The 19,040-nt window shown below is 32.2% G+C and overlaps 1 protein-coding gene across 4 annotated transcripts; it reads left to right on the top strand.

Moving 5' to 3' along the window:
- The first annotated feature begins 1,299 nt into the window (after positions 1 to 1,299).
- LOC108209358 (histone-lysine N-methyltransferase ATX3) lies at positions 1,300 to 16,585 on the top strand. 4 transcript variants are annotated; one of them, XM_017380213.2, is made up of 23 exons: positions 1,300 to 2,289; positions 2,377 to 2,432; positions 2,522 to 2,696; positions 3,216 to 3,323; positions 3,428 to 3,496; positions 3,588 to 3,656; positions 3,738 to 3,829; positions 3,940 to 4,032; positions 4,251 to 4,386; positions 4,935 to 5,007; positions 5,089 to 5,188; positions 5,315 to 5,439; positions 5,542 to 5,687; positions 5,895 to 5,999; positions 6,846 to 6,910; positions 8,202 to 8,412; positions 14,705 to 14,791; positions 14,921 to 14,977; positions 15,069 to 15,158; positions 15,328 to 15,414; positions 15,593 to 15,667; positions 16,079 to 16,179; positions 16,271 to 16,585. In XM_017380213.2, the coding sequence occupies exons 1-23, from the start codon at positions 1,789 to 1,791 to the stop codon at positions 16,359 to 16,361; spliced, it is 2,712 nt and encodes a 903-aa protein (XP_017235702.1). In that variant the 5' UTR covers positions 1,300 to 1,788; the 3' UTR covers positions 16,362 to 16,585. The 4 variants fall into 4 exon arrangements, with proteins under 4 accessions (XP_017235702.1, XP_017235700.1, XP_017235704.1 ...); XM_017380211.2 differs by having other exon boundaries at positions 1,303 to 2,289; positions 6,822 to 6,910; XM_064088520.1 differs by having other exon boundaries at positions 1,645 to 2,289; positions 3,261 to 3,323; positions 6,822 to 6,910.
- Positions 16,586 to 19,040: the final 2,455 nt, after the last annotated feature.

Raw genomic sequence — 19,040 nt, 5'->3', positions numbered from 1 at the left:
AATAAATACTAATTTTAAATTATAAGTAACAGGTATAGGTAACAACAGCATTGGAGTAAAACAACTGCTAAATGCAATGGAGGTTTATATATTACTCACAATATTATTGATCATCATTCGGTGCAGAGACTTTTATCGCAATAATTGTCGTTTTGAAAAATGTTAATTACTTCTCTTTGAAATTTTACACGTATTTTTAGTAGATTTGATCACACATCAAAATTAATATTTTTTAATTATTACTTAAATAAAAATATTTATATTATATTTTTATTCATAAAATGTCTTTAGAAAAATGATAACTTTTATTAGATGATTAAAAAATCTAAAAACGTGTAGGTGGCGCCTCTCAGATAGCTCCGTCCTATTTTTCTAATTTTATGGAATTTTTGGATGAAAAATATCAAAAATAAAAACTACTTTTTGTTTTATTTTATAGAATTTTTCATTCAAAAATTTCATAAAATTAGAAATAAGACGGAGCTATCTGAAAGGCGTCACCTACATGCCTCTCGCTTCTCCTTTATATAAGTATATTGATTATAGAATTTTTCATTCAAAAATTTCATCAAATTAGAAATAGGACGGAGCTATCTGAAAGTCGTCACCTACACGCCCCTCGCTTCTCCTTTGTGTAAGTATATTGATGATTAATTGATTATTCTACATATTTATTTATTTGAAAATTGCAAGAGCAAGTTTTAGCCTTTTTTGCATATTAATCAAATATTGTATGAAATTTGATTATTTATTTATTAAACTAAGATAATTTAGGTGGACGGGGATGATGTTTGATGTTAAATTTTGTGATCGTTAATCTTATTTTAGGAATAAATTGTTTTTAAAGAAAAGTATATAAAATTTTATTTTTCAAGTAAATATTTATATTTTTGTTAAATAATTTTTTTTTAAATATTTCTATCTAAATTTTTTATAGAAATTAATTCCTCAAGAAAAATAATCCCTTAAATTTTGGAATAAAATTATCCAAACAAGCTCTTGATTTCCGATTAACCCCGATTAATCTTCTATTTCTTAATCGAAAAATACATAACAATTTATTAAAATTAAAATATTATACTAATTTAAATATGAAAAATTATTAAATTTATGATAAAATAAATATATTTTATAACTAATAACAAACATAATAATATTAAATATTAAATAATATTAAAATATTAAAATATATCTGATTCTCCTTATTATTAATTTCTTATTGACCCTAAATCGACTTGATACAATTCTTGTTTTTTCCCATAATAATTATTAGAAATTATTGTTTTGGCGCTTGAAGCGCCGCGCTTCTTCCAAACACTGCCTTCTTCTTCTTCTTCTCCTTCGTCGTCTCTTGATTCTCTCTCAAATATTCACCAATTCCGAGAGAGAGGGGGGAGGGAGAGAGAGGTCTTTCAATAACCAACATCTTCTGTATAGAATTATACACATATTACCTGTTTTCTTCTATTTCGTGCTGATACATATACCCTCCTGCCCGGCTGCCCCCTACACAAACCACTTTGTATAGATACACATCACTGCACACACATGTGCATATACATTTATACATACAAAATTAATCTATTCATCTTCTCTTTATAATTGTTATTGCATTGTTTGTTTCCAACTCAAATTCGGGGGTTAAATTCATCTGATTTTGTTGCGCGTCATCGCTGTTGGATTGGGGGTGTTTTAGGGTTTAATTCCCCCCAATTGGTCTGTTAGGGTTATAGGAGAGCTTATCATCGATTGTTTATCTCATATGCTATGAATTAGGTTTGCTGAAAAATGACGAGTAAACGGAGGAGGAGGAGTATGGAGGACGATGATGTAAATTCGAGGAATCAGAGGACGACGAGAAGTAGGACAAGTAGTATGAATGATGATCAAAGCGATGGCAATGTACTAGTTAATTCTGTTGTTTATAAAAATACTAGACGGGAAAGAGGGCTTTTTGATGCAGCAGATGATCTACGGAATCCTACAATTACTGTCAAGCGTAGGCGAACTCAAATCTCTTACACTGGGGAGCTTAAGAATTTCCCATTTTCTCAACCACAATTATCATCATCATCATCATCACTTGCCAAGGAAAAGGATAAGGATTACTACACCCCACAACACTTTTCTCAGGGTGATTTGGTTTGGGCCAAATGCTCCAAAAGATCCCCCGCCTGGCCAGCTATTGTCATCGACCCATTATGCCAAGCTCCTCAGGCTGTTCTCAAAGCACGCGTACCTAAAACTATCTGCGTTATGTTTTATGGCTACAACAACAAAGGAAAAAGGGTTATCACACTCTCCTTACCACTAATCACTCAACCTACTTGTTATGCTTTTCATCTTTACGTAATATTCCTCATATGTCATCTGCAGGATTATGGATGGATTAAGGACGGTATGATTTTTCCATTTGCAGAGTATATGAATAGGTCTGTGACCACCTTTTTTGGTTATTAGTTCTAACCATTGCCTCAGTGTATGAATAGGCGTTAAATAACTTTGTATACACATTCTTCAGATTCCAGACACAGACTCAACTTTATGGGAGCAAACCCAGTGAGTTTCGCTTGTCAATAGAGGAGGCACTTTTAGTAGAAAATGGGCATACTGAACCTGACTTTGATGTGGGGCATCAAGACAATCCTGTCAGTACAATCCTGGTAAATCAAGATATGGATTACTCTTCTACCAAGGCAAGTGTAACATAACCATAGTTAATATCTGTCTTCTCATACTTTGGGGACAGACTATTTCTTGCACAGCAAAACAGTCCGTTATGAGTAGTCTTGCTAGAAAACTATAGTAGAATTTTTATACAATAATTAGTGGCACAGTTAAATTTTTGGGTTAATTTTTTCCATAATAGGTTTACCAATTTGGGTATACTATTTTACTGTTTAGTGCTGTTTCTTTTGAGCGAGGTACGAGGTTATATAATATAGTATATACAACTAGTAGAAGAAATAAAGGATTATCTACATGAATTGATTTTAAATGAGACTTTTGGTTATTATGAATATTTGCAAGGCAGATGCTCTTAGACATGCATGAACAAATTATATAAAACTTGTTATATTTTTCTCTTTTCAACAATTATATGGATGCAAAATACTTTTCCTCGTTGCACTTCTAGTATGTGATGATTTCAAGAATAATAATCGGTTTGGACATATTTTACTGTTTTGCTGTTTTTGCATGCTGTTTATGTTCAGGACACAAGACAATGTGATTGTTGTGATATGAGCTTTCCTTGCCAGAAAATGAAGAAAGTGAAGGGCAGAGCATCCCTAGTCAAGTATCAATGTGATAATTGTGCAAAGGTTAAGTACAAATATCTTATCATATCTTTTTGAGCTTTTAGCTTTTGCCTTATGGTCCTTTATAAATTAGTTAACTGAAGTAAATGATGTTATTGTTGTTGCAGTTACAGAAATCAAAACAATATTGTGGTGTATGCAAACAGATTTGGAATCACTCAGATGGAGGAAATTGGGTGGCCTTACAATTCTGTTCATTGTCATTTCTGATATCATATTTAGTTAAACATTATCGATTATATTTTTGTTCTTTAACTTGTGAACTAGGTATGTTGTGATGGTTGTGATGTCTGGGTTCATGCTAAATGTGCTGATTTTTCTGGCAAGCTGTTGAAGGTGGCGTGGCATTCATGCCTAATCTGTTTAATCCTTTATTATCTTTGCCACTTTTTGTATAGTAAATGTTTTCTTTAACAGAGTTTAAAGGACACAGATTATTATTGCCCCGAATGTGAAGCAATATCTGACCGCAAGCCATCATCTTCAGAGACACAGCGATCAAAAGTCAGGTGATTATTTCATGTCTTCAGTTGTGCCCCCCCCCCCCCCCCCCCCCCCCGCCCCGAAAAAAAAACGAAAACCCAATCGTAAGCGTTAAAGATATCATCATTTCAAACAGGTCTGCGCAAAACCAAAATCGAGCTGGAGTGCCTGACAAAATAATCGTGATCTGCACCGGTGTGGAAGGAATTTATTATCCGTCACTTCATTTGTAAGCTCCGAACCTCAAGGAATTACTGCACCCTTGATTATACAAACAATTACTGGTTTAGCGTAATGTCATAATACCATTATCTTGAACTTCGTAGCCTTTATGGATCCTTTTCATGACACTCAAAATCCTTAATGGCCTATTTTTTCCATGTCTGATGAGACATTAACGGATCTCACAGGTTGTATTAATATTGTCATGCAAACTTTCACTTTCAGAGTTGAATGCAGATGTGGTTCTTGTGGGAAAAGGAAACAGAAAGTAAGTGAATGGGAACGCCATACAGGTTCTAGAGCAAAAAAATGGAAGACTAGCGTCAAAGTGAAGAGCTCAAAGCTTCCTCTTGAACAATGGGTTTGTTTTTAGCATCCGTTGCCTGTAATTTTGGGTGTATGCCAATATCTGTAACTCATAGTGGATGCGTTGAATATTTTTTATAAAGATGTCAGTTTTTTAACATCTCTCAGTTAGTTGATAATTAAACTATCTGGGTCCTGAACCTGTGAGATCAATGATAGCAATTGCTTTTATGTTGCTCAAGTGATGGTATTCAGTGTAGAGTGTTATTATATCTTGGGCATCTATGTTTTCCGCTGTGTGATTTTGATAACAAAAAATGCATCTATGTTCTTACTGATCTGTTCTGATGACCCCAATTAAAACTAGTTATTCAAAATTTATATGTTATTTGGATGTCAAAGAAATATTTATCCTATATGTTTGCCCAAACAACTAAAGTACTTGTATATCCATTACTACAATTTTTAGGCCCAGCATTTGTAGTGGAGGTGAAGGCTCATTCTCCATTTTAGTTTTGATAAATTTTGATGTGAAGTGTTCCCTCTACTTTTATATAATATCAATTAGGCCATAGTTCTGATAATTTCATGAATACGCTGCAGATGTCGCAGTATAATCTACTTCATTTAAAGCCCGTGAAGTTAAATAAGGAACAGTTATGCACAATTTTACAAGGTAATTCCACCTAGCAATGGCATATGTTTCATGGTTAATCGGCGGTAAACTAATTATCTACATCTTATTGCACTCTCATAGAGAAGTATGAACCTGTTTGTCCAAAGTGGACGACAGAATGTTGTGCTGTTTGTGGTTGGGTTGAGGACTGGGACTATAACAAAATCATCATATGCAACAGGTCTTTCATTAGCACTAATCCTAATATTTAGCTTCTGACTTGTGGCTCATATATATGCAATTTGCTTGAGTTTGCTTTAATGTTGTGATTTAAGTAAAATGACCAAGCCTCTTTTTTTTCCCCCAGATGTCAAATTGCCATTCATCAAGAATGCTATGGTGTGACAAGTGATCAGGATTTCACTTCTTGGGTTTGTAGAGCTTGTGAAACTCCAGATACTGAGAGAGAGTGTTGCTTGTGCCCAATTAAAGGCATGTACATGAAAGACCCGTATAACACAAAAGCACAACCATAAACATACACAGATATATTGCTAAACTTATCCACTTGTACCATAATGAATCACTTTGCAGGTGGTGCTTTAAAGCCAACTGATGTTGACACTTTGTGGGTTCATGTCACATGTGCATGGTTTCGTCCTGAAGTTGGTTTTCCGAACTTTAAGAAAATGGAACCTGCTGTTGGGATTCTTAAAAGCCCGTTAGATTCTTTTCTGAAGGTGCAACGATATAAAGAACAAAGTTGATTTTTTAATGACTTGTGCTAATATGGTTGAAAATAAGTTATATGATACCTATGCATAAGCTTGTGTCCTTATTCTATCTAGATAGAACAAGGGCACAAGCTCCGCACCACATTTTCTTGCTGGTGATAGGTATCAGAGGGACTTGTTGTATAATCATCCAGTTATGTCTTCTAATTACAGGCATGTGTTATCTGCAAGCAAGTACATGGTTCTTGCGCACAGTGTTGCAAGTGTGCTACTTATTTTCATTCTATGTGTGCTTTGAGAGCCGGTTATCACATGGAAGTAAGTTCCTGCTACTATAATTAAGATGCATACGCCCCAGCCTAATAAGACAATAGTTTTTAGCAGCATGCAACTGTGCAATAGCTCTGCAGTTATTGTTGTTAGAGCATCTCCAAGAGACTCTTCATTTAGGCTCTTAACTTGAGATTGAGGAGGATGAGGAAAAAAATTGCTCCAACAGACTCTCAGTGGCTCCTCAAATCACTAAGAACCTCTTATTTCTCTCTCCTCTCTCCTCAAAGTTAAGAGCCACCACATAGCTCTTAACTTAATTTTACACAATAAAAAATTCATTCACTCCAATTTATCTCCACCTTTCCCTCTCCTTTTTGTTTTATAGTGGAGCTCAATATGAATAAAATATGAAATAGAGAATAGATATAGAGAGTATTGTTGGAGTTTACACTCTTAAATTTGTACTAAATTGCTAAGAGCCACATTGTTTATATTATATTTAGGAGCCAACTAAGAGGCTCTTGGAGATGCTCTAAGATAACTATCCTCATCTTTCTTTTTTATCCACTTGAATTATGCTTGTCACAATTTACCAAGAGTTACAACTTTCAGTACCCTTTTTGATATGGGAACTGCGCATTGATGATACCAATACTCAAATTGTACTCCTCATATTCCTTGGTGTATCAATTTAGTTGCCCTTTTTTTTAAATGAGTCGAGTTCTTCCAGATTAGGGACAAGATGTTACTGACATGTGAGATGATTTATACATTTATTGCTGCGACAGATTTGGCTTCACTCGTTTATTCATGCTTGTAAAGTTTATTATTTTTGTTAAAATATGCACACACAAAATGAAGATCCAGCATTTTCAATTTCTCTGTTTTCAGTTGCAAAGTTTAGAGAGGAACGGGCAGCAAGTCACAAAATGGGTCTCCTATTGTGCTGTTCACAGGTAAGAAAAAATTGTTGCCATCAACATTGTGTTTTAAAGTTTTTATTGTTTGTTTTTATCTTAATAGTTATGCTTTTATTGTGACGGGTTTCATGTGGTGCCATATCAAGTCTCCTTTAATGGTAATGGTAGAGGTTTCTGGCGAACAGTAATACTAACCTGGAATGGGGATACTGTCTTGTACTAGAATCTTTTTTTTTTTCATTAGTTTGTTTTCTTGGCTTGAGTCATGTAAAAATCAGGTTGCTAGCTCTGTGATAAAAATGTTTTTTCATCTGTAATCAGGGACTAATGTTCATAAAGTAATTTGCCAGAGACTCAAATACAAACAGTATTTAAAGCACAACTAATTGAACAGAAACGTAACTGACTGATTATGTTTTTGACTGAGGAATTACAAGATATAACTCTGCAAGCCTATTACAGCATTCGAGAGGCTGAAACTCTCCCCACCAAGCTCTACAGTCTACACTACTGAAAAGTTCATAATAGTACCTAATTACTGACTTTTCCCCAAATCTAGTAACATGCCTTTCCCCGCCAAAATACCCAGAATTCCTTTTAATGTCCTTGTTTTGCCCTTTGCTCTTTTCCTCGAATACGTGAGTAGAACAGGTGCAGTGCGAGCATAATTACCTATTCGGCTCGATCATTTAGATTTTAGATCAACTTATTGCACAAAGCATATTGATTGTAGATTGGTGCCCGGTAGTCCTACTATAATCCAACTTTGACTTGTGTATATAATTTAGCATCAATCTGAAGTCTGGACTAACCTCAGTTAGGATGCAAGGCATACTTGCATTTGTCTGCAGAACATACACCTTACAGGTTCTTTTCTATGGGTCTATCCTAACTAAGAAACATTTCTTTTCTGGGGTCTATCCTTCTTTCGGCTTCCAAGTTCCAAATATGGCGTGATAGTTTTACTTGGTATACATTTTATGTTTTGTGTGGGATATACGGGGAATGGTTGGTTTACTTCGTAGTAATACGTTTTTATAGAGAAAATTTGTAGGACTAGTCTTTCTATGCATCATGAAAATGCCAATAATCTGAATAAGATTCTTTGAGCTTCTGTGTAGCAATTTTATACTACGTTATAATTTTATGTGAAGTGGTACATCGTCGAGGATGGTAGCTTTCACTGGAGAGGTTCCAGTGGATGATGTCAACTTGTACTTTGAATTTCTTTGAATTTATATGCCCCGTGCACAAGAAGTTTGTTTGTCAATTGTTTGGTGAGTTCTTTAATTTCTCAGACTCCACAGCTTTCACGTTCTTAATGCAGTGGTCCCGAGTCAGGTAATGGTATAGTAATACGGACTCCAACAGGCATTTTTGGTGCCAGAAATTTGCTCAATCAATCACAATGTGTACGGGGATCAAGGTTGGTTTCGTGCAAGACAAATGAACTTCCCCAACGATTAACGGGAGAGACAAATGAGTACGAGCCATTTTCTTCGGCAAGGTGTCGCATCTACAAGAGGTTGCAAAATACGGTACAATTCTTGAAGTTGTTATGTTGAAGGCATTTACTTTATTGTAAATTATTTCAGCGAGCTTATTTGCTATATTGAACTTTTATGCGTGCTCATTTACTGTTATTGTTACTATCACTATCCACTACTATCTTAAGAGCAAGTCCAAGAGATGCCCTATATCATGTCCTAAGTTATAATTTAGGGCAATTGATGAAAAAACTTGATCCAACAATGTCCTAGTGATGATATCACTAGGACAAGGTCCTCAAGCCCTATTTTTGAGGCACATCTCTCTTTGCCCTATTCTATATTTTATTATAAATTCTAATTAACACTCTCTTTCTCTCTCTACTTTTATATTATGCTTTAATGATGAAAGAGAGTCTTTAATAATAAAATATTAGACATATTATGAGAATAAGGCACATTGTTGGAGTTCAAGTTAGTGAAATATGTCCTAAGTTAGTAGGACATGATATTTTATATTATATTTAGGGGTTGAACTAGGACACTCTTGGACTTGCTCTAATATCCGTAGTGTTTTAGTTATAGAAATATTTCTTTTTCTTTCAAGTAATACTCCCTCCGTCCCGTTGGATTGTTAACATCACTTTTTGGCACGTTTTTTAAGACCTCTTTAAAATATAGTTCCATGATGTTTTTTTTTCAAAAAGAAATTCTGAATAAAAGTTTAATGTTTAAACTTTTATTCAGAAAAAAAATAAATTAAAAACATTATAGCACCATACTTTATAAGAGCCTCAAAATGCGTGCAAACAATGAACGATAACAGCCTAATGGGACGGAGGCAGTAATATATATAAAAATAAAATATCAATGCAAATCATCACAAAATAGAGCATCTCCAATAGGCTCTTTACAGTGGCTCATAAATTGAAATTTGAAGAGGATTGTAGTTTTGCTTGCTCCAATAGACTCCTTGTCATTCTTAAATTCCTTAAATTTCTCTTTTCTCTCCTCACTTTTAAGAGCTACTAGCCACTCTTAACTAATATTTTATAATAAATTTGTAAGTAACCATTCTCTCTCCATCCACTTTCTTTTGTACTTTTATGCACATGACTTACTTTTAATAATATAAAACAAAAATAAGGAGTGAATATAAGAAGTGAATAACTAAGAGTCAATATTTTATATTATATTTAGGAGTGAGTCAAGAAACTATTGGAGATTGTCTAATAATGGACTCTCACATTAAGCTTACATTTCAAGTTGTAGGTTGCAGTACTAGTGTTGTATTTGTAGTTATATATATTAACTCAATGTTGTATTCATTAGTCGTAGGCTCGTAGCATAGATATAAGAAACGTGACCCGTGGTTACATTTGGTGACCTGGTTCGTTTGTCCCAGATCCGAGAACAAACACGACCGGAAAAAGTGGGGGTCGCAACCGGAAACGTGGGACGTGTTTTTTGGTAGAGTGTTGGAATGAATCTGTAAAGTCAAAATATTATTATGTTATTGATTAAATTAAATTATTATATTATATAAAAAAATTGTATATATTATTTATTAATAATAACATTTATTTGTACATATAAATAATTTTTTGTTATTATAAATGGTTTTTTGGAAGAATAAAAAAAATAACAACAAAAATGATATCCATATGACTTTCTCATATCCACATCCTCATTTAAATTTAAAAACTCATACCTTGGGGTTTTGAGGTATGGGATATCAGAATAAAATAATTCAACTAAACATGAGGTATGGGTTTGGTACCCATGCTCGATTCCTGGTACCACCAACCAAACGACCCCTGGAGCTAATAAATTATCTCATTTTCAAACCCAATTATCTTGTAAATCATAAAATATTAGTAAGTTTGTAATACACGAGTTAAAATAATGTTATTAGTAAATGTGTTTAATATTATCTATTTGTATATTGTAATTGAATATATATATATATATATATATATATATATATTTATGTATATATATATATTTATAATCAATACTTGTTATTACTAAAACAAACAATGTTGATGTCATCATTGTCCACATGTAACTTTCTAAAAGTTTTAACAATAAATGTTATGCATGCATTATAATATAATTAATTATATACATGCATCTAAATGTTTTCTAAAATATTAAATTTCTTAAAAATTTCATTTCTGAGTCATTTGATTTTTTTTTTAATTATTAACTATCTTACAAACAAAACGAACCCATTAAAACAAATATGTAAGCTCCATCTAATGATATATACACATTAATTAAATGAAATTACAGCTATTATTTAATAGGATCAATATTTTCGGTGTAATATAATAAAGTTTTATGTAAAATTAACTTATTCCATCTCATATGATTTCTTACACTTTACTTTTTGGATGTCACTCTAATTCCTTACATTTCAGAACTTTATAAAGTAGTAAATTTTTATAATATGATCATTGTGTAGTAAATATTCATTATATCTAAGCATAATCGTAATAAACTTAGACATTTTATTTTTCATAATTTTTACATATGAAATATTGATGATATTATATAGTTAACATCAAAATTAAATTATTAATCATTTAATTTAGATATAATATATGATTTATCATATTTAATAATTGAATATATCGTATTTGTACTGTTTATTACTGACATATGCAATGTCGAACATGACTCTAGTCCTGTCTTTTGAGAATAGTCTTTAATAAATTTATTTAGAATATTTAGTTAAATGTTTCTAAAATTTCGAAAATTTTACTTTTTTTAATATATACATAATGTTTATTAATTTTAAAGATATTTAATACTCATTAAATAATTTATATCGAAGTTTTAAAAATTAAATTTAAAATTTGAATACCGAAAGATAATAGTTAAACAAAAGTTCTTCATAACATAGTCGAATCCTCATTAATATATATATATATATATATATATATATATATATATATTATATATATATATTATATAGGCATACATTCACACACACACACACACACACACACACACATATATATTCATTAATGTAACTAAAAGGGAAAATAGATTTTTTTGTCACCGAACTTATTATGTTTTTAGAAACTTGTCACTCAACTAATTTTTTTTCTTTTTAGTCACTGATGTTAGGTTTAGATTTATTTTTAGTCACTTAGGTTCGGATATGATTATTAGCATTGTGATATTTTTTTGTAGCATCATTAATACATATAGTATATAATTTTTTGATAATATGATGTATGTTTATATCTTTGTATATAGTAATAATAACATAAAATGAGGTGATATAATATTAAAATCAGGAAAAATCGTAATTAGAATTCTAGAAATTCATTAAATCATCAATATGGAATTAATGACTTCAAATAATTCATGCTCTCCAGGATAAAAATTATAGTAAGTTCGGTGACAAAAAAATCTATTTTCCCTAACTAAAATAATATAGTTTTAATTTACATAGTATATAATTGTCTTTCCTCCGGTTATATTATAGTTATATGTGCTTTGTCTAGAAAAAATTATATAATTTGTTAACGCTTAATGTTAATACATATTTAATATCATTTTGTATTTCACATTACAGATAAAAATTTTAATTTCATAAACAAGAAAACGTAATCAACAAAAATAATGAGATATAATTTTATATATTAATCATTTAAATAATGATAATTTATAATATATTTAATATTTTTTTTCTTAAAATGATATAATAATATTTTTGTTAAAACTGTGCATCTACATGGGACTAATCTAGTTACATATAATTTTTTCAAAATAGACTCATCATACCCATACGTTCCATCGTACCCGAACATTTCGTGTACCCAAACGTTCATACCGAATTCACCAAAAATGATGTTCCTTGTATCCGATTTCGCCCCCTCCGTCTCGAATCGAACTCGTCCCATGTAACTATAGGTCATAGTGAATGTAGTGATTTATGTTAGCAGTACAGGTCTATTGAAATTTAAAGTTTAAATAGTTTAACAGATCACAAATTGCTTGAACAGATAGCCCAATGGTTAAGGCCAGACACAAGCACTAGTAGTGCACTTTTTAGAGACACCCAGTGTACATCCTTCTATTTAACCAGTAAATGCGCATTCGTACGATGTTTTAATGCATGCACATCATTTAGAATTGTGACATGCACAAAACTTGAACAAATGCAGCTTGGGGGGGGGGGGGGGGGGCTGGACTTCTACCATAAATTCCTATGCCTTGCCACTGGTCCTCAGGCATATATATGTAAAAAGGTGGATTCTGTCAAGAACTACCTATTAGCATTACACTAGTATCAATTAGAATTTAGAAGCCAGTATAGTTGTAATTGGCATTTTAGTATTTTGTGAGTTAGTAATAGGGGGCACTGGTATAAATACCAGTTGTATGGCTACTTATGCCTTGTGACTTCGAATATATGAAAATGGAATGTTATCCACCACTCCTCTCTAGATCTGTAACTTTCTCTAAATTTTTATCATATCGTGCAAGTTTCTATCTGATCTTTCTACATTTCTGCATCTATTATGCTGTAATTCTCTGCTATTGTATTGCTTCTATCCTAGTTCTGCATCAGTTATACAAGAAACTACAAGAATACATTGGAAACATGCTCAGGAATCATAAACTAATGATAGATTAACATTTATTATAAAGCATATTTACTTTGGCATTGCGGTAATTTGGACAATTTTTTAAGAAAAGATTGAAAGGGTCAACACCCGCTAAATATGTATCAGAATATTCGTAATAGGGTATTAAGTCTTATATGTAAACAAATCAGAGTTATTGAATTTTATATGAATATAATTTTTGTGGGATCTATAAAATTAAATATTATATATAATTATATACTTATAGGCCATTGCTCAAAAAAGAACATCCTTAAAAGAAAAAAAAAACACCACTTTAGAATCGAATATAGAATCTCATCCAAAACTTGAATTGAATTCAAATTTTTAAGCTAATTAACCTTTTATTATGAATTATAATAGTATCTAACATCTTTAACAATAAATATGGATTAAAAATAACATGATTCTATGTATAATTAATCATGCGAAAGATATATATATGATTCTATTCAAGATTCCATTTTCTTCATTCTATAATATTTAATATAAATAATTTGGATGATTTCATATATTCAGTTTAACTGGTGTTTAACTATGTAATTATAGTCTTAACAAATCATTTTTTGTAAAAATGATGTGTTATGATAGTGTTATAATACCTTTTTTTACCAATTACAACATAAGTATTTTAATTTGTAAAGAAATAAAGTTATATATAATTTAAGCACTAGCTATTGCATACTAAAAAAAAAACTATCAGTGCGTAAAAATTAACTAACTAGCTCATATGAGATATGAACCTAAATTTAACATTTTACCTCGAAATAGAATGCAAACAATTATAAAGATTATTATATTATTAGCATACTTTGTAAAAGTGAGTATCTATAGTTATTTTTAATTTAAGTAGCAATTTATGGTATATATTATTCTGAATATTTATTTTATTGTTTATATAAAATGTGTGTATTTGTTTTTATGTTTTCATTGATACCGGTCACTCTTATGTCCATACTTGATTCTTTTTCCTAATCTTAATTGTTTCCTTTTTTAACTAGATATTAATTATGTCTTGAGAATCCGTGGTTATAATTTTACAAAATTATTTATTGAGAAAATTAGTAAATTGATTCCTATCTCGTGCAAGAAAAAACTATGCATCTTATATACTTTGGCATCTTGTATGTAGCTTCTATAACTTCTCATAGTTAGATTTTTTTTTTTTCATTTGTAAGTGCATGCTTTATTTGAGTACATCTATTAATTTCTACTATAACAAATTCCAATTAATTTTATAGTTTGTAGTTGTAAAAATATTTAAGTTTTTAAATAAATGATGTTAAATTAACATTTGTTTGGGTCACTGAAATATTGAATTGTTAAATAAACAAAACTGTCAATCAAGAAATATTTTAATTGCCATACATTATAGATTTATATTTCTTGCTATTTTTATCATCCAATAAAAGTTAGGTAGGTATCTATCTTGTGCTAGTAATTTACTTTAAAATGGTTTTGGATTTTTATCTTAGGTTTTGGATGTAAAAAATTACTATTGTGTGCACATAAGTTTTTTACTTGCTGTGATCTTAAAAGATGGCATACATACCATAGTAAACATTGATTTGCTTATAAAAAGATTATCAAAGTTGTAAATCAAATCCAGAGATCCCTTTTTATCTAATTGTTTATTAATATATTCTCTAAGTTTATATTTCCACTATTTTCTTGCCTCAATTGTCATTTCTTTTCTATAGAATTCTGTACGAGAACCTAGGTTCCACCGGCTTATGGGACCTACACATCATTCATTGGAAGCAATTGATTGCTTAAGCATGCATGTAGTAAGTTTGTTTGCTGCTTGTATTCTCTTAAAATTACTTTATGGTCTTAATTTTTACCATATAATTTAGTACTTTGTTTTACAAACCTGAATATCCTCGCAAGTATTATTTATTACTTTTACGCTACAGGAGGTCAAAGGTGCCCACAAGTTTTCAACATTAAAAGAACGGCTTCATGATTTACAGGTTCTAGGCCTTTCAATTATGAGTGTTGAAGTTGCTGCTGTTCTGTAATTTTTTGGAATTCTCACAGTTTGGCTTTTTCTCTGTGCTTCAGAAAACAGAAAATCATAGGGTTTGTTTTGGGAAATCTGGAATACATGGATGGGGACTTTTTGCTCGCCGGAACATTCAAGAAGGAGAAATGGTAAATTTACAGTCAGTTTCAGACTATTCTTAACAATCTGTTTCTTAATACTCCTCCCCTTCATGCATTTCCACAGTATCACTCGAAAGCAATTTCCAATCTAGTGTTTACTTTCGAATATGGTTTGCACATAATTCTACAACTCTTCATTTTTTCGTATTTGGCTCAGGTTCTGGAGTATCGTGGTGTGAAGGTAAGGAGAAGTGTGGCTGATATTAGGGAGGCACGGTACCGTTTAGAAGGCAAAGATTGTTACGTGAGTTAATTATAATGCTTGCAAGCATGCTGTAAATCAAGATGATAATTAGTTTTGAACTCGAACACTGAACTTGGGAAATGTTCTGGGTCTAAAGTGATTGTTTATCAACAAATTACAGTCATTTTGTAATATAGGTCTTTATAATTGCATAATTTGTAGTTCGTGTCTTCTGCAGCTTTTCAAGATCAGTGAAGAAGTAGTAATTGATGCAACTGAGAGGGGGAACATTGGTCGCTTGATTAATCATTCAGTAAGTTCTGCAGTGCTGAGTTTATATTGATAAATGCGTCTTTTCCCTTTATATATGATAAGCAAGTATATTTACCGGTTTTTCACATACTTTATCTTCCCAAATCTGCTGTAGACAGGTTTTTTTTTAAAAAATAAAATAAAAATGCTAGAAGTAAGTTGCCATTGCTTCCAGAGCTGGAAGCACCGGAGACCTGATTTAAATTTATGCTAAATAAAGGGGTTCATTCTTCATTTTGTGGATTACAAATCACGACCCACCACTGGGCTATTCTTTATTTGAAATCACATTAGTGTTTATCACATGTATAGTGTCTCCTGTTTAAGAGGTCCACTTTATTTTCTTTTCCTAAGACATTCAGAATATTGTTTCCCAAATGGAATTTTAACTTTTTTTGTGATTTTACTGCAGTGCATGCCTAACTGTTATGCTAGGATATTAAGTGTGGGTGGAGAAGAAAGCAGGATAGTACTTATTGCGAAAACCAGGGTGCTCGCCGGAGATGAGTTGACGTAGGTTGCGATGATCTCAAGTTTTCTTGGTACACAATAACTTCTGACTTTGCATGTGTGCCAGACTATTTAATTATGTTTCTGTGTACAGGTATGATTACAAGTTCGATCCTGACGAGAGCGATGAACAGAAGGTCCCCTGCCTATGTAGAACTCCAATCTGTCGGCAATTTATGAACTAGGCAACAAATTGTAGATACTCATTTTTTACAATCCCCCAAAAGAAATGGATCCTTCTCAGACTTCAATGACCCTTTACAGGAGTAATTAGCATTCAGGTTTTTTCCATACCAATTATTTGTAATTTGTGCAGAGAGAAGTAAAAAGCATAGTTAATAGGCTGGGTACATTGCAGGAGATTGTTTCCTTCTTTCATATATAATACTGATTAATAAGCTTATGTTTTTTTGCTGTAGTAGTAGTTAAGTGACAGACTTCAATTTTTTTAATAATTTCAATCAGTGCGGATAGTCAGATTTGCCAAAATCTTGGCTCATGAAACATACAATGGGGACGAATTATAAACATTTTCTATGTATTTCAACAATACTTCAAGCATGTGCAAAACAAACGAGTAAAAATACAGTCTATTTCAATCCATTACCGCCAAATATATCACCCGTTCCATGTAAAAAGGAAAGAAAAAAACAATCCAAAATATGTTACATTCAGTCTAAACCAAACCCAAAATGTTAGCTCAAGCTTCATAGTTGCTTAAATTTTTGGTCACAGATATGCATCAAAATGGTCTCTCGCCTGGGAGATAAGACCCGCCATCCACCCACTGAGATTAGGTACTAGAACTTTTTTTGTTATAGAGGTCTTAGCCTTTAATTTCCAGCTTGCTCGATTTCTCTACTTTCTCTGGTTGGTAATGATTTTGGAGACTATGGTGGTTGGGTGATGACTCTATTGACTTTTCTGTTTCTGCCGGTATCCGATCAAGATGCAGTTTCTGCTGCCTTCTTTTGTTCACGCTGAGCTCTCCCTCTACTGCCTTTTTGGCTGCCTCAGCCATCTCAGGTTTCTTCAATGATTACTGTGTTGAAGCTTTTATCTCTTGGATCTCCTTCTATGCAGCCTCCAATCTCTTGAGGGCCTCATTCTCACTAGCTAGCTTTCACTGCCTCGACCAACTCCAGCTCTGAAGTGACAGCTAATTTCACAGAATCAAGATCTGAAGTTCTTGCACTGTCGATCTCTCTTTACGTACAACTCCTATCGCTGTGGTTGCTTCAGCCAACTCAGATTCAAGTTGTTCAGTGAGCTTAGGATCAACTTCCTCCTTCAAAGCTATATAAGCAAGCAATTTCTTTGCAGATTCTTCAAGCTTAGCTTTATGTAATTGCTTCTGAACATCCTTAATTTTCAGCATGTATGTTTGCTTCATCTTGCTGGGTTTCTACAGATGCAAACTTCACCTGTCCAATGGACTCCTGGACAGCTTTGATTTCCTTACATAGCTCACTAGCTCTTAGCATGTTTGCTTTAGCTGCATCCTCAGCTTCTGTAGTTTGCTTAATTCACCACATAGGCCTTTTCTTCTGCAGTTGCATAACAATCCTGACGTATCGTTGCTATCGCTATCACTAGTTTTAGACTCCTAGATTATTTTTATTTGTTTTTTTTTTTTTACAAAATGCAAATTCACTCCATTAATTAAAACAAGTCTAGTCGAGACAGATCCCCAACTAACAATGCAATCAGGTTAATAAACAATAAAACGAGCTAAACAAATAGCCGCATTGTTTCCAGACTGCTTAACACAATGAATCCAATGATTCTTGAAATTGAAAATGAATACAAAGGCTTCTCGAGTAATCCAGCCTACATCAATCCCGAAAATGGTAGCTTCACAATTGACCTTCACAATAGTTCCATGGCTGTTGCGGTGTTCAGACGACTCAGTTGCAAAAACTAAGCAATGAGGAACAATAATCCTCGAATAATGAACAACTATAATTTGTGAAAGGTGAGCACATGCGATCACCACCGTTCCAAGCATACCCCAGCTATCTACATGCCGGGAGCCAGCTATAGACATGCCGAAAGTATTAATGATGCGATAAACCAGATCCCCCAAAACTCCATCCCAATCATTCTCATTGAGCCGAAAGTATTAATGATGCGATAAACCAGATCCCCCAAAACTCCATCCCAATCATTCTCATTGATAATGCAGGAAGACATAACCACAAATATAACACCCAAAAATTGGGTACTAAATCAACACACGCCAAAAGGCGAGACGGAAAAACACAATCGGACCTTTGATTTCAAAAGATCTGATTTATTCAGAAAACAATCAAGTCCAAGCTCAAATCCGAAACAGATCTGAAAATAAAACTCGATTGAAATCTTCGAGGTTTAAGCAACACTCGATTTTATTGAAAAACAAAAAACAGGTAAATAGTGGAGAAGATGGGAGAGCGAAAATGATTTGGTGGATGTAGAGGATGAAGGTGAAGAATGAAGAAGTGACGGCTAATTTTGGGAGTCGACTCTCAAAACCCTAATTTGAGATTTACTCTATAAGTTTATTTTTTTAGTTATAGATAAATTCATAATGATTTTAAACTTTATCAAACAAAAGTTATGTCAGTTAATTTTTTTCGTTTAGTTTAGTTTAAAATATAATATATTTATATTATTTTAATTTTAGATACTATATATATTATATTTTAATTGATATTTGTTGGATTAGTTATACATTTTTTTATATTTAATATAATATATACTTATTTATATATATTTTTTGAAATAATATAATTATTTATATTTTTATCTATTAAGTGATATTATGTTATACAATCATCGGCAAATAACATATCATCTTCTTCTTCTTGTATAAATATTTGTTA

Source organism: Daucus carota, chromosome 2 (genome assembly GCF_001625215.2).
Source record: "Daucus carota subsp. sativus chromosome 2, DH1 v3.0, whole genome shotgun sequence".
NCBI lineage: Eukaryota > Viridiplantae > Streptophyta > Magnoliopsida > Apiales > Apiaceae > Daucus > Daucus carota.
The sequence above is the reverse complement of the archived record's forward strand: the minus strand, read 5'-3'. Positions and strand labels throughout refer to the sequence as shown.

What these genes read in the sequence shown, in the direction of transcription:
- LOC108209358 (XM_017380211.2), top strand. Translation starts at nt 1,789, where the DNA reads ATGACGAGTAAACGGAGGAGGAGGAGTATGGAGGACGATGATGTAAAT. An exon ending in TCCTATTGTGCTGTTCACAG is followed by an intron (nt 6,911 to 8,201) that starts GTAAGAAAAAAT and finishes TTCTTAATGCAG; the next exon opens with TGGTCCCGAGTCAGGTAATG. An exon ending in AACGGCTTCATGATTTACAG is followed by an intron (nt 14,978 to 15,068) that starts GTTCTAGGCCTT and finishes TCTGTGCTTCAG; the next exon opens with AAAACAGAAAATCATAGGGT.